At 47.7% G+C, this 15583-nt stretch overlaps 1 protein-coding gene and 1 non-coding gene across 2 annotated transcripts; one reads left to right on the top strand and one right to left on the bottom strand.

Moving 5' to 3' along the window:
- Window positions 1-38: 38 nt before the first annotated feature.
- On the bottom strand, window positions 39-109 carry TRNAG-CCC (transfer RNA glycine (anticodon CCC)). The gene has a single exon. It is a non-coding gene; the product is annotated as a tRNA-Gly (tRNA).
- Window positions 110-4267: 4158 nt separating this feature from the next.
- Window positions 4268-15357, top strand: PCYOX1 (prenylcysteine oxidase 1). The gene is made up of 6 exons (XM_073325170.1): window positions 4268-4418; window positions 7261-7467; window positions 10195-10369; window positions 11326-11537; window positions 11944-12096; window positions 12484-15357. The coding sequence occupies exons 1-6, from the start codon at window positions 4319-4321 to the stop codon at window positions 13140-13142; spliced, it is 1506 nt and encodes a 501-aa protein (XP_073181271.1). The 5' UTR covers window positions 4268-4318; the 3' UTR covers window positions 13143-15357.
- The last annotated feature ends 226 nt before the right edge of the window (window positions 15358-15583 follow it).

Below are 15583 nucleotides of genomic sequence, written 5' to 3'. Positions count from 1 at the left end.
GAAGCAGGGGGGTGGGGTGTAAAAAAAAAAAAGTTCCCTGCGCCGCCCGGGAATCGAACCCGGGTCGCAAGAATGGGAATCTTGCATGATACCACTACACCAGCGGCGCGGACGGGAAACTCGTCTGGCTGCAGCGCTGATGAGCTTTGCAACCTAATTCTGTGCTCCCTACTTAATACCATCCACATAGATCAAATATCCACAGAGAATAAATATGCTCAAATAAACTGGTTAGTCTCTAAGGTGCCACAAGCGCTCCTTTTCTTTTTATAGATCTGTGTGCATGCCATACAGGCACAAACAAGGTGTGTTCACGCGCCTTACAAACACTAATAAACAGTGCCCATATGCAAATTAACCATTCAGTATTAAGTACAAGATACACATGCATTGCCCATAAATATAGTTATGTACGGTGTGAACGTGCATTAGAGCAGCTATTTACGTAGCAAATGTTCCTATATGCAAATACAGAATTATGTATATGCATTGTGCAGAAAAGGCACAAACGTTAAAGCTGTGCATGTGTGTACAAATGCCTAACTGGCATTGCATATTCACATATATGCAACTGTATATTCGCAAGCAAACAGATTATACTGAATTCCATACAATATTCACATGTATAGAATTATACTTACAAAAACATCCATTGCAGATATTTATGTACAGAAATAAACATGCAAATGATAGAATGATTACATATTAAAATGTAAATGCACATTATATTTTCAAAGGCACATGTAAGATATAATGAAAATGTAGAAGTACATCTACAAATGCATTGTATGATATATTCCTATTTATTAATAAAGTATTATTTGCCTATATATGTAGAAATGTATCTGTTAACGTAGAGGCATATATCTCACACATACACACATACACACGCCCCAATCCTGGAAAGATACACACATAGGCTTAACTTTATTTACTGCCTATAATGTTAAATAAGTGTGTACATCTTTGCAGGATTGGGGCCCATATAGGTATGAAAATATGAAGATTATATGTGCATAGACACTGGATAATTGCAAATATTATATTTAATATGTATAACATTTAGGCAGATATTTTGAATATATTTATTTTATTTCATCCTGTTCTTTCTACAGGACATGTAGGCCCAGATCCACAAGGTTGTTAACTTGTGGACCCTACTGCCATGGCATCTGGGCGCTTCACACAATTTATAAACATGCACCGTATACACCAACTATGCGAGATACAAATATACATACATATATGCACATATATGGGGAGGTTTAGATTGGATATTAGGAAAAACTTTTTCACTATGAGGGTGGTGAAACACTGGAATGCGTTACCTAGGGAGGTGGTAGAATCTCCTTCCTTAGAGGTTTTTAAGGTCAGGCTCGACAAAGCCCTGGCTGGGATGATTTAACTGGGAATTGGTCCTGCTTCGAGCAGGGGGTTGGACTAGATGACCTTCTGGGGTCCCTTCCAACCCTGATATTCTATGATAAATGCAAATATATCAAACAAAAACAACACATCTAGTTAAGACAACAGTTCTTCAGAGCTTGGCACTCAACCCAGTTAGGTTCCGTGTGGAAAACTAGCAGGGTGTTTATAGGGAGGGTGGGAGAGAAGGATGGAATTCACTACACCACCTAGACAGGGTTTTGGACCTCAAAAGCCACATAATCATGAATCCTGCATTATCTCCGCTACCTTCCCTCCGCTACATCAACCCTTGGGGCCAGATCTTCAGTTTGTGTAAATTATGGGAATTCTCCTGCTGTGAATCGGGCTCTGAGGCTTATTTTTTGTGCATCTGAAGAAGTGGGGTTTTTACCCATGAAAGCTTATGCCCAAATAAATCTGCTAGTTTTTAAGGGACCACTGGACTCCTCATTGTTTTTGGGACAGGAACACCTGCCTACTGGGAAACAGCCAAACACCCACCTATTTCACACAGCAGATGAGGGGAAAAAACACTTTCGTTCCCTACCGGAATTCAAGTCACCAACAGGCACAAGGGCTAGACACGGTGAGGATCGGTGTCCTGGCTAGGTGTACACTGAACACAGTTATTACCCATCCAAGTGAGGCCCAGACAGCAAGTGTGAAAATTCAGGACAGGGTGTGGGGGGTAATTGGTGCCTCTATAAGACAAAACCCTGGATAGCGGGATAAAATCGGGACATCTGGTCACTGGTAGTTTTCTCTGAGGGCCCTGTGTTGTGCTTGGAATGCCCCCATGGGACATTTAGGGGCTCCCCTCTACCCCCCACTCATCCCTTCCCTAGATCCCGCTGTCTCCCCGGCTCTCTCGCCTCGGCCCATAGAAAATCCTCCCCCCCCCGCAGCATCTCCCCCAGGGCACCCCTGCCCCTTCGTGCCCACGGGAACCCCCCTCCTTCCAACACCCTCCCCCCCGCATCTCCCCCAGGGCACCTCCCGCCCCTTAGTGACCACGGGAGCCCCCCTCCTTCCAACACCCTCCCCCCAGCATCTCTCCCAGGGCACCCCCACCCCTCAGTGCCCAGGGGAGCCCCCCTCCTTCCAACCCCCCCAGCATCTCCCCCAGGGCCCCCCCACCCCTCAGTGCCCAGGGGAGCCCCCCTCCTTCCAACACCCTCCCCCCAGCATCTCCCCCAGGGCACCCCCACCCCTTAGTGACCACTGGAGTCCCCCTCCTTCCAACACCCTCCCCCAGCATCTTTCCCAGGACACCCCCGCCCCTCAGTGCCCAGGGGAGCCCCCCTCCTTCCAACACCCTCCCCCCCAGGGCACCCCCCGCCCCTCAGGGCCCAGGGGAGCCCCTCTCCTTCCAACACCCTCCCCCAGCATCTCCCCCAGGGCACCCCCACCCCTCAGTGCCCAGGGGAGCCCCCCACCTTCCAACACCCTCCCCCAGCATCTCCCCCAGGGCACCTCCCACCCCTTAGTGACCACTGGAGCCCCCCTCCCTCCAACCCCCCCAGCATCTCCCCCAGGGCACCCCCGCCCCTCAGTGCCCAGGGGAGCCCCCCACCTTCCAACACCCTCCCCCAGCATCTCCCCCAGGGCACCCCCACCCCTCAGTGCCCAGGGGAGTCCCCCTCCTTCCAACACCTTCCCCCGCAGGGCACCCCCCGCCCCTCAGGGCCCAGGGGAGCCCCTCTCCTTCCAACACCCTCCCCCAGCATCTTTCCCAGGGCACCCCCGCCCCTCAGTGCCCAGGGGAGCCCCCCTCCTTCCAACACCCTCCCCCCCAGGGCACCCCCCGCCCCTCAGTGCCCAGGGGAGCCCCCCACCTTCCAACACCCTCCCCCAGCATCTCCCCCAGGGCACCCCCACCCCTCAGTGCCCAGGGGAGTCCCCCTCCTTCCAACACCCTCCCCCCCAGGGCACCCCCCGCCCCTCAGGGCCCAGGGGAGCCCCTCTCCTTCCAACACCCTCCCCCAGCATCTTTCCCAGGGCACCCCCGCCCCTCAGTGCCCAGGGGAGCCCCCCTCCTTCCAACACCCTCCCCCCCAGGGCACCCCCCGCCCCTCAGGGCCCAGGGGAGCCCCTCTCCTTCCAACACCCTCCCCCAGCATCTCCCCCAGGGCACCCCCACCCCTCAGTGCCCAGGGGAGCCCCCCACCTTCCAACACCCTCCCCCAGCATCTCCCCCAGGGCACCTCCCACCCCTTAGTGACCACTGGAGCCCCCCTCCCTCCAACCCCCCAGCATCTCCCCCAGGGCACCCCCGCCCCTCAGTGCCCAGGGGAGCCCCCCCACCTTCCAACACCCTCCCCCAGCATCTCCCCCAGGGCACCCCCACCCCTCAGTGCCCAGGGGAGCCCCCCTCCTTCCAACACCCTCCCCCCCCGCATCTCCCCCAGGGCACCCCCACCCCTCAGTGCCCAGGGGAGCCCCCCACCTTCCAACACCCTCCCCCAGCATCTCCCCCAGGGCACCTCCCACCCCTTAGTGACCACTGGAGCCCCCCTCCCTCCAACCCCCCCAGCATCTCCCCCAGGGCACCCCCGCCCCTCAGTGCCCAGGGGAGCCCCCCACCTTCCAACACCCTCCCCCAGCATCTCCCCCAGGGCACCCCCCGCCCCTCAGTGCCCAGGGGAGCCCCCCTCCTTCCAACACCCTCCCCCAGAATCTCCCCCAGGGCACCCCCCGCCCCTCAGTGCCCACGGGAGCCCCCCACCTTCCAACACCCTCCCCCAGCATCTCCCCCAGGGCACCCCCCGCCCCTCAGTGCCCACGGGAGCCCCCCTCCCTCCAACCCCGCCCCCGCCCGCTGGGCGCCGCCTCCCCGAGCCACCTGAGCGGAGCGCGGCGGCGGCGGCCGGGATCCCTGCCCGGGGCGAGCATGCGGGCCCGGCTACCTGCGCCCCTGCTCCTGCTCCTCGCCTCCCTGTGGCGGGGGGCGCCGGGGGCCAGCGAGCTGCGCTACCCGCCCGGCAAGATCGGTACTGGGGGGGCGGGGAGAGGCCTGGGCCCAGCTGCGGGGGAGAGGGGGGCAGGGGGTCTCGGCTGGGGGCCCAGTTGCTGGGGAGAAGGAAATAGGGGGTTCGGGGGGGTTGGGGCTCAGCTGTTGGGGAGAGGGGCAGGGGATGTGGGCTGGGGGGTTCGGGGAGGCTGGGGCTCAGCTGCTGGGGATGTGGGGTGGGGGATTCGGGGAGGCTGGGGCTCAGCTGCTGGGGATGTGGGGTGGGGGATTCGGGGAGGCTGGGGCTCAGCTGCTGGGGATCTGGGGTGGGGGATTCGGGGAGGCTGGGGCTCAGCTGCTGGGGATCTGGGGTGGGGGATTCGGGGAGGCTGGGGCTCAGCTGCTGGGGATCTGGGGTGGGGGGTTTGGGGAGGCTGGGGCCCAGCTGCTGGGGATCTGGGGTGGGGGGTTTGGGGAGGCTGGGGCCCAGCTGCTGGGGATCTGGGGTGGGGGATTCGGGGAGGCTGGGGCTCAGCTGCTGGGGATCTGGGGTGGGGGGTTTGGGGAGGCTGGGGCTCAGCTGCTGGGGATCTGGGGTGGGGGATTCGGGGAGGCTGGGGCCCAGCTGCTGGGGATCTGGGGTGGGGGATTCTGGGAGGCTGGGGCTCAGCTGCTGGGGATCTGGGGTGGGGGATTCGGGGAGGCTGGGGCTCAGCTGCTGGGGATCTGGGGTGGGGGGTTTGGGGAGGCTGGGGCTTAGCTTTTGGGGAGAGGGGCAGGGGATGTGGGCTGGGGGGTTCGGGGAGGCTGGGGCTCAGCTGCTGGGGATCTGGGGTGAGGGATTCGGGGAGGCTGGAGCCCAGCTGCTGGGGATCTGGGGTGGGGGATTCGGGGAGGCTGGGGCTCAGCTGCTGGGGATCTGGGGTGGAGGGTTCGGGGAGGCTGGGGCTCAGCTGCTGGGGAGAGGGGCAGAAGGATCCCTGGCGCAGGCGGGCTGGGGCACAGTTATTGCCGCGAAGGGGGTGACGGGGAGCTGAGGCTCAACTGCTGGGTGAGAGGGTCTGCGGCACAGTTACTGGGGAGATGGGGGCAGGGATAAAGAGTCTTGGGACAAGCTGCCAGGGAGAGGGGAAGTGGGTGACTGGGGACATTTGGGGTAAGAGGGCAGAAGGTGGACCTGGAGCAACTGGCTCCAGATGGGAACCAGTGCAGTAACTGGAATAAGCAGAGCAGTGGGTCTGTGCAGTCACTCCTCACTTAATGCCTTATCTAGGCTCTGTCTGCCAGCCTATCTAGCCCCATGGGCCACTCAAAGCCATTCCCTTCTATAAGAAGCAGATAATGGCTCTTAATCTTGTTCTCTCCCGTCTGCTCACAACCCCCCCATTATGGTCTGCAATCTGCAGTGCCAGATGCTTGTGCCTAACTTGACCCCCTTCAGAACATATTTTTTAAAGCAAACCCAACAGTAAGCAAAACAGGCCATTTTCATTTCTAATAATTGTAAGATGTTTAAAAATATAGATTAATTATTATTGGAGACATGCCTGGTGTTTGGAACAGTTTGGAGCCATGTTTTTTTTTTTTTTTTCCCAGCTCACTAAAATCCTGTAGGTAGCCACAAAGTTCAGGAAACTCCCTAACGTTCATAGACCCTTGAATTTCTGTGTTTGGCATAGGTCCGTCTGTAACAAAAGCCTAAGTGAAGCCCATGTGATATTGATTGGATGTCTAGTTTTGAAGTTTCTGAGAATCTGTTACTGAGCTTTAAAATACTTCCCGGATTCACAGTGGCTCATTACTTTCTTTGCCCTTAGGAGTCTATGTTCTCAATAGTTTCCCACCACACACACAAACTTTGAAGAAACGAGTCTTGTGTCTCTGGTGCCTTGCACCTTGTGCAGTCATTTGCCCCAGTGCAAGGTGGTGGAACGTACGACCCTTCTAGTGTGGTAGCATTTTACACCCACTTTGCATGTTTTTCTGCTGGTGCAGATGACTACTACTGAAGGAGCAAGACCGTGCAGGCCCAAGATGTAATTATGAAGCCTAGCTGACTCTGTAGTATAGGGATACCTTGAGAAACAGAGAGCCCAAGGTCCAGGAAGTTAGGAGCCTAAATACCTTTGTACCTAAGTGACTTGCCCAAGTCCATCAAGTGCTTGCAAGTCCCTTATTTTGCTACCACAAATGATAAATATGAATTACTAATTGATGCTGCAACCCCTGCTCTGCAGCAAGATTTGCCAACGTTCCTGGAATGCTAAACCAGCTACTTGACACAGCCAGCTATATTACATACATATTACATGTTACCATGTGGATGTGAGCAACTCATAATCTTTGGGCATGTCTACACTTGGAATGCTATGGTGGCACAGCTGCGCTGCTTCACGCGCTTCAGTGTAGACACTACTTCTTCCAGTGGGAGGAGATCTCCCATCGGTATAGGTACTCCACCTCCCGGAGAGGCGGTAGCTAGGCTGATGCAAGAATTTGCTGTCTACACTGGGGGTAGGTTGGCTTAAATGCGCCACTCACAGGTATGGATAGTTAAGTTGACTAATTCTGTAGTGTAGACCAGGTTTCCTGCTTCTCCCAAATTAACGTTCAGCTGAAGGATTGTGGTTTTAAAGAATTTAGGGTGGGATTTTCAAAAGCACAAAAGAGATTTAGGAGCACAAGTCACTTAGGTGCTTTTGAATATTCTACCCTCAAAATGAAAACTCAGTCTCTGTCATCCCAACGACAGAGACAGCACTGGAGGAAGAGAGCCACAATTGACACTCGCGTGAGGGCTGCCTGAATTCAGAGACTTGGGACGTATCTGTGTAAATTAACTAAAATGAGGAAAATAACTTCCTTTCAAAATGTATCTTCAGCTGTTATCGGAGCTGGTATTGGGGGCACCTCGGCAGCCTATTTTCTACGCCAGAAGTTTGGGAAAGACGTACGGATTGACGTGTTTGAGAAAGGAACGGTGGGGGGCCGTTTGGCAACTATAAATGTGGAAGGAAAAGACTATGAAGCAGGAGGAGCCATCATCCATCCTCTTAACCTGCATATGAAGCATTTCGTCAAGGTGCTAGGTATGTGACTTTTCCCTAAGGAGCAGAAGTCGCTGGGCTCATTTCTCCACTCACATCAATGCAAATACAGAGGCACATCAATTTAAGTCAATGGAGTTACATTGGTATCCATGAAAGGACAATCCATCAGGCTGCTGTGACATAGTGGGGTGCAATCCAGACCAACGGGGGGCTGTGTCACCCCTGCCTTCTTACCTGGAGTCCCTTGCAATGTCTTAGAATCATAGAATATCAGGGTTGGAAGGGACCTCAGGAGGTCATCTAGTCCAACCCCCTGCTCAAAGCAGGACAAACCCCATCAAAGCAAGACCAATCTTGCTGATATAGCCTCCAACCTGGACTACTCAAAAACAGCCTTCCAGTATGCAGGTCACTCCCAGATGTGTTTGTGTAATTGCAGCTTGCCAATCACACCCTGGCTTTCACCAGCCTGGGTTATACTGCAGGGTGATCCCAACACACTACCAGTCCTGGATTTCCCCTCAGAAACGTATGCCTTGTACTGCCCCATCCTCTCCTGGACAGTCCAAATATACTAAGTCTGTTACTCCTTTAAGGGAATAATATACACTAGCCTTACCCAGACACTTTAACGTAAACACCCTGGATTAGAAAAAACAATAAAACAAGATTATTAACTACCAAAAGAGATTTTGAGTACAAGTAATGAGGCATAAAAATTACAAAGTTTACAAGAAAAATGAAGATAAAATGCTTTCTAGTGCCTAACTTAACAAATGATATTAGATTCAAGCAAAGTTTCTCAGCATATGCTTTGTCAAAGTCAGATTCAAGACTTACTGAATTTGTCAGACCACTCTGTTTATTAGCAAAGTGCTTTGCCAGTGCACTCAGATATATGTGAGCCTTCTGCAAAAGCTCAAGCTAACTTATTTATACAGGTTTCAGAGCAACAGCCATGTTAGTCTGTATTCGCAAAAAGAAAAGGAGTACTTGTGGCACCTTAGAGACTAACCAATTTATTAGACCATAAGCTTTCGTGAGCTACAGCTCACTTCATCAGATGCACGAAAGTTCACGAAAGCTTATGCTCTAATAAATTGGTTAGTCTCTAAGGTGCCACAAGTACTCCTTTTCTTATTTATACAGATAAGCCAAAGCCAATTTAACATAGGAGACAAAAGGAAGCAGAAACTGACAAATATACATACATATCTTATTTACCAATCTCCTAGCTCAGTAAGAGCTCTTAAGTTAATTATTTTGAGGACCCATTGTCTCACACTCCTTAATGTTTCTCTTCCTGACAATTATATTTCAACAAACCTTTCAAGCAGCATTTCTTTAATGAATTATAATTTCAATATAATTCATTCTACTTTCACAGCTTCAAACAGTTTTATTGACCAAACTCTTCAGGTCAGGACTCCTTCCACAGAGTCCTTTCTCTTCTCAAGTGCAGAGAATGAGGTGGGTAACGGTGTGTTTGCTTTTTATAGTTTCAGCCCGCTCTTGAAAAACATTTTCAGCTGAGAACCAGGAGACAAAGTGTGTGGAAGAATGTTCTCTGCTGGTCTTTTTCACTTACGTGAGCTTTCTTTCTTTCTTTTCTCTGTTTCCCCCCTTCTCCTTGATGACTCTGTTTACTGCTTAAATGCAAATTAAGACAAGCATACACTCTTTTATTCAAGACAGGTCTGTTTGACCAGTTTGGTGCTACGTGAGTCTAAACATGTATTTTTAACGTAATACAGGGGAAATGTATAACTTTAGTCCTGTCCCCTGAACTTCATGTATAGATGGCCTCTCGAGGTCCCTTCCAGTCCTATGATTCTAAGATGTTACACACATTTTACCATGACATTACTGATCCGCAAGTAAAGAGTTTTCAGATGACACCTCACAAGGCATATCTTGTATAAAGATTATTACAATAGTGTGTATGATGTGAACCCAGGGGTGTATTCCATTACAACTGCCCAACTAACAAAACTGTTATTAGAGTCTCCTTGGGTTTGGAGGCTGGCAAGCTTCAGTTTGGTGACTGTAATAAAACAAAAGAAAACAAATCATATGTATTACTCACAGCTGCTACTCTGAAAGATGTTATTTTAGAGGGTTGAAACGCTTGATTTTTGTTTCTAGGCTTTTTTGCAAGATCCTTTTGTTCCTTCTAAGTGTTTAGCTGCTCTTGACTAAATGGGATGACCACAGCAAAATATCTAAGGTATATTGTAATAAATCCATGAACTTCCTGGTTATTGCTATACTGTATACCACAGCCACTCTGAATTTTAAAGCCAGACAGCGACTAGAACGCAGAGCTTCTTGATTCAAAGTACAGGTTCATAGTGCTTGAGCTGAAAGGAAATCTCTGTTAGCAGCTCGTGGCCTGTTTGAGTAGCTTTGATTCTCTCCACTCCAGGACAATACTGAACATACACATTATCCTGCACATTACATTATCGTTCACTTGAGTTGAAATAATCCTGGTATAATCTTAGAAGAAGTCATTTTGAACTCCTGCACTCTTGGGGCACCACTCAAATTTTTCAGAGCCAGCTTTGCTGCTCAGATTTTTAAAAGGAAATAATAAAAATCTAGACAGTTTGGACTGATAAGTCAGAATTATTGCACTTGTCATTGTTTATAATGATGCACCTTCTATGCTTCCTGAGCAGTACTGTGCAATAGATAGACCTGTTCCTTTTTAAATTATGCCAGCAGGCCCTGGTAGCTTATGGCAGATATTTCTCTCCTTTGCAGGACTCTCTGTTCCTGAGAACCGAGATGGCCTTCTGGGCATTTACAATGGAGAAGAGTTTGTATTTGAGGAGAGTAGCTGGTACATTATCAGTATCCTGAAACTTCTCTGGCATTATGGATTCAACCCTGTGCGAATGAACATGTGGGTGGAAGAGATCTTGGACAAGTTTATGAGGTAATGATGTAAAGCCTGAACTAAATTAATTCTCCTATTGGAGTGATTTAAAAACTGGTGGGTACTGTCTTTGACGATGGATGCTATGGAAACATTTATTAATAAAGAGGTTTGTTTTTTCTTGGCCCTCTTTCTGTTTCTCTCCTGTGATCTTCCTGGGCCTTTTTTCCAATGAGGGTATATCGCAATATAGCTAGGGCAACCCAGGATTCGTTCTTCATGGCAGTGGGGTGATCACTATGAGTAGTTTTTGTTGCCTGCCCTTTTACTTTGTAAACTGTTCTAATTAAAACAGGATTACTGTTTAAACAGTGCAACTTTGTAGCAGTAAGCACAAACACAGCAATCACCACTTGTACATTGTAGAATGTAGACCAGACAATATAATTTTGAGCCAAAGGAGTCATCAGTACAATTTGCCCTAATGTAGTGTGTCCATCACGCTGGCATTTGGGTGCATAAAACACAGAAACAGGTGTTAATTAATAACTGCCTGCAGTGACCAAAAGTACCCACCCACGAGGAAAGAAGTCAGAAAAGTTATGAAAAGACCCAACAGGGCTTTGTTTTAGATGGGTTAGGCTATGGTTTGGCTGGCAAGATGAGCCTTGTCCCTTGTTCTGAAGGTTAAGAGATTCTGATGGTCCCATTGAGAATCCCTTGTCTCCAGTTCCCAAGAACGCACTTCCAAGGACTATCGGCATGAACACCACAGCTGATCTCAGTTGTCGGGAGGGAGCAGTGGGACAGAGACAAAATCTAAAATGGTCAGACCCCTCCGCGCACTGGTCTTTGCCGAGAAAAATGAAAACCTGGAAGTGCACTGAGAAATTTCGCTATTTCTGTAAATGTTTTTCATTTACATTAAGTCAGTGACTGCAAGTCAATTGTTCTGTGCTAATGTGTATAGTCAAGATTAGTCTTCTATTAATATGTCTTTCTCCTTTTGGATAAAGAATCTACCGCTATCAGTCTCATGACTACTCCTTCAGCAGCACAGAGGGCTTGCTTCATGCGCTCGGAGGGAATGACTTCATCCAGATGCTGAATCGGACCATCGATGAGACGATGCAGAAGGCTGGCTTCTCCCAGAAGTTTATCTATGAGGTGGTTACTCCAGTCATGAGAGTCAATTACGGCCAAGGCACCAACATTAATGGGTTTGTAGGTGCGTGTTTAATTGTCTTCCCTTACTTACATGTTTCATCTGCTGGCAGATGAAACTATCATTAAAGGGCTGGGTGTTGTGACCTCTGCTGTGTTGTAATGGAAACTCATTCTTAGGATTCTTGCTCCCTAGGCGTGGGTAGGCTTTGAAGGCGATGCATTCAGCCCTAAGGAAAGGGGGATTACTTCTATTGCTCACTGTGATATTCCCATAGCTACTGAACAATTTTCCTTCCTATTTGGTACCATTATTTTTAGCAAGTTTTGTGTGTCACTTTCCTAGAGACCTATTGTTTTCTTAGCTCCATTTTACTATTCCAGCCCTGAGTGAAGAGCAATCCCCTGCTTAATTCAGTGAATGGGATGTTAGAACAGTATGTTTGGAATATCATTCTCTTCCCTTGCAGGTGCGGTGTCTTTGGCAGGTGCAGACTCTGGACTTTGGTCAGTAAAAGGTGGCAACAAACTTGTCTGCACTGGCCTTCTTTATGCTTCCAAAGCACAACTTATCTCTGGCACGGTTACCTCTATAGAGGAGAGAACGCGGCCCAAACGCACAGGTGAGGCGCACTCGCTTTCTTTGGACTTAAGAGGAAAAGGCTTTAAAACTAGAGGTTGGTATACGCTGAAACATTTGGATGCCGATCTCAAGAGCCCTGGTATTCAGGTCACTACGTACATATAGAGCCCATCTGATTTTTAGGCCCCTTATAAGGAATCAAATTGAGCACCCAAAAATCACTAGTCTTGTGATTGTTCTAAATTATGTCAATAAAGGATCCGGTGTGCAACATGTGATGCAAAAGTTCTTAGTCCAATAAGGGAAAATTCCCCCTTCCCCTCCCCCCAAAAAATTCTAGTTTACAAAAGCATTAACCCAAAAAAATACACTCATGTCCTGTTGCCAGGAGGATTCTGCATTCTCTCAAGTACTATCTTTTTTCCAGGAGGTACAGTTAAGTTGTATGAAGTGAGCTACAACTCTGCATCAGGGTCAATGACAGACATGTATGATATAGTTCTTATTGCTACACCATTGAATCGTAAAATGTCCAACATCACCTTCCGGAATTTTAACCCGCTCGTTGCACAGTTCTCAGACCATTACCATCAGACGGTGGCAACTTTTGTTCATGGGCGCATAAACGCATCCTTCTTCGGCTACAAGGACCCGTCCCGCTTTCATTTAGCTAGCATTTTCACAACCGAAAATCCCAAACTGTTTATCAACAGCATAGGTGTTGTCTCTCCTGTCCAAAACACACACGAGGAAGTGAAACAACCCATGGGACCTGCTGTTTGGAAAGTGTTCTCGAAAGAACCACTCACCAAGGAGCAGATGAATTTGCTTTTCTCATCCTATGAATCTGTGAAAGAGAAGAAGTGGCTGGCTTACCCGCACTACAGTCTCCCAAAGAAATGCCCACCTATAATCCTCCATGATAGAATATACTACCTTAATGGCATAGAATGGGTGGCAAGTGCCATGGAAATGAGTGCAATTGCCGCCAAAAATGCAGCTCTCCTTTCTTACCATCACTGGTATGGAAACGTGAACATGATCGACCAGGAGGATTTAAATGAGAAACTCAAAACAGAGCTGTGAGTTTTATCCAGGTATGAGCGGCAAACCCCCATCACTGATGGGAGTCTAGATTGTCCAGTGCTGGCCAGAGGAAATTGATGATGGTATTGATCAAATGCTAGGTCCTTCTTGCCCACCTTACTGTTAAAAATGAATATATGGCAATGTTTTTCCCTCTAACCTGATACAGTAATCATAAGTGTTACCTATCACAACAGTGAAGGTGGAAAAAGTCCAGAGGGGTGTAGGATTTTTAAATGGCTCCTTCCCCTATGTGTTCTGATCCCAGCGCAGGAAAGCACTTAAGCATGTGCTATAGCCCATCCCTATTCAAGATAAGCACTTAAGCAAGTATTGAAAGTTAAGCATGTGCTTAAGTGCAGTCCTGACTAGGGACCTGTTTATATATAATTACCTAGTTCCTGATCTTGCGAACAGGTAAGCATGTGGTTACGTATTTGCAGGATAAAGGCCTTAGTGTCTCCTGTGTTGTGTGTGATGGTTTTACACAGCAAGGAGGGAGGAAACTCTTAAATATAGGAAAAAGGCAGGTGGATGTGGAGCCAGGTGTAACACACATTAATTTTATTTTAAAAATCAACAAAATCAAATTTTGAAACTAGCCTGCAAGAGGCTGTCTGATCACATGTTATTCGCTCACCTCATTTCCAACTGCTCACTCATGTTAAGTTCAGTACAAATTAATTCCATGGTTTCCTAATGTAGTATCAACTTTCCATGTTAAGCAATTGCCTTTGTTGCCACAGGGGTCTTATGTGAGTAGAAAGAGGCAATGCCCTACCATCTGAAAGGGTTTGAGAGCCCTTCTACTAGATTTGACTTTGCCTCTTTTAAGGAAAATAATTTAAAATTGGTTTTAAAGGGTTTTTTTGTATTTAGTTTTGAGGTGTGGAGCAGTCTGGGTGCATGTTCTGTAATAATCTTGATTTTTTTTCTTCATTCTCCTAGTTTTATTGTAATCTTAGTAGCCACATTAGATGGCCTTTCCTTTGGGAGACTGTAGTGTTAGGTTCTACAGTAGAGAACCTGAATATAATTTGGATAACAGTGAATGTGGCTTCTTCCCAGCTGAGGTTAATATACAGCTCTGAAAAAGGCCATAAGTCACGGGATCACAAGGAACTGCAATTGTATTTTTTAAAGTTTGGTTATTCATACATTGGAATCTTACCTTTTTTTGACAATCTCAGTACAGAGTATTGGTCTGACATAGCATGTATTAACAGTACTGTAATTTATTTTAAAGCATGCTTTTCAGGTGAGTGAATACAGAGGGTATTTAAGAGGAGAGAGAAATAGAAATATTTATAGAGGGCTACAGAAGGAGAATGGTAGATGGTATAAATTCTACACATGCTGATGATAAACACATTAACGCAACAGAATCCTAACTAGTCAAGGTGGTTGAGAGACACCAGAAACGTTATGAAAGTCAGCAGTCAGTGAACTCACAAAGACATGCCAGCCACGCAGTAAAAAGGAAGATTTGAATAATTTTGGGATTTTACTTTCTAAATAATGAGGTGGGGGGGGTCTCTTGTTTCTTTTGATTGCACAACTTGTGTAAATTCTTTTGCTTGTAGGGCACTAGGGCCATATTTTTACACGTGAGGCTAATTTAAATGTTTGTAATTCTTGATAGTTTTACAGCTTTCACAGACCGATCAAGCACAGTAAATCTAACAAGTCTTAACTAAATCTTCTTTTGCTTTAAGTACCAGCGCTCCAGCGAGATTATGAAATGTTTGCAGAAATACGTGGTTGTCAGTGATCAGTTTGTTTTTTTAAATCAGGCTGCTTTAACCAATTAGTGAGCTGAAGTCCTACAAGTAGTGATACTCAATACTCAGCATAAATTTGTATGGGTTTTTACTTGTAACTCTACCTGCTGTCTAATTTCAACAGAAATTCAAGGTACCTAATGAAGCACTGTTAATTTGGGGAAGGGATCATATTTGATTGAAACCTTTGCATCACCTATAAAAGCTAAGATGACTAAACAGGAAGTATTTCATTTTGAGTTTTACTGTGTGATTTGATACTTCACCTATCCCCAGGCAATGTCTTGCTGAAAAGACATCAGCAAGGAAACAGAAGCCCTCCACCACCACCCCTTTCTTTTTAAAGGTGCTCTATAAAAAGAATTTTGTTTTAAATGGATGATGTTTTTAATTTGGGGCTATGGTAGTTTGTAAAATTAAACTTTATGGAAATACTTCATTTGTCTTTAGATTTTTTTTCACTAACGCCTGTTCTTCAACCATTAACTAGTCCCAATAGTTTTCAATCTTTTCAACAGTAATAACCTGAGACTGGGCTCCTGATCTTGCAAACACTTATAGATGTGATTAGGCCCATTGACTTCTCATAAGACTACCTTCCACTGTTTATGCCCGATTTGTTGCTTGCATTTCTCTCCGTAATCTGTGCTTTTAGAAGTC

Source organism: Lepidochelys kempii, chromosome 26 (assembly GCF_965140265.1).
Source record: "Lepidochelys kempii isolate rLepKem1 chromosome 26, rLepKem1.hap2, whole genome shotgun sequence".
Classification (NCBI taxonomy): domain Eukaryota; kingdom Metazoa; phylum Chordata; order Testudines; family Cheloniidae; genus Lepidochelys; species Lepidochelys kempii.
This window is presented reverse-complemented; position numbering and strand designations above follow the sequence as displayed.

Excerpts from the sequence above, each read along its gene's own strand:
- PCYOX1 (XM_073325170.1), top strand. The coding sequence starts at position 4,319 with ATGCGGGCCCGGCTACCTGCGCCCCTGCTCCTGCTCCTCGCCTCCCTG. Across the intron at positions 7,468-10,194 it reads GCATTTCGTCAAGGTGCTAG|GACTCTCTGTTCCTGAGAAC; the intron begins GTATGTGACTTT and ends TCTCCTTTGCAG. Across the intron at positions 10,370-11,325 it reads ATCTTGGACAAGTTTATGAG|AATCTACCGCTATCAGTCTC; the intron begins GTAATGATGTAA and ends TTTTGGATAAAG.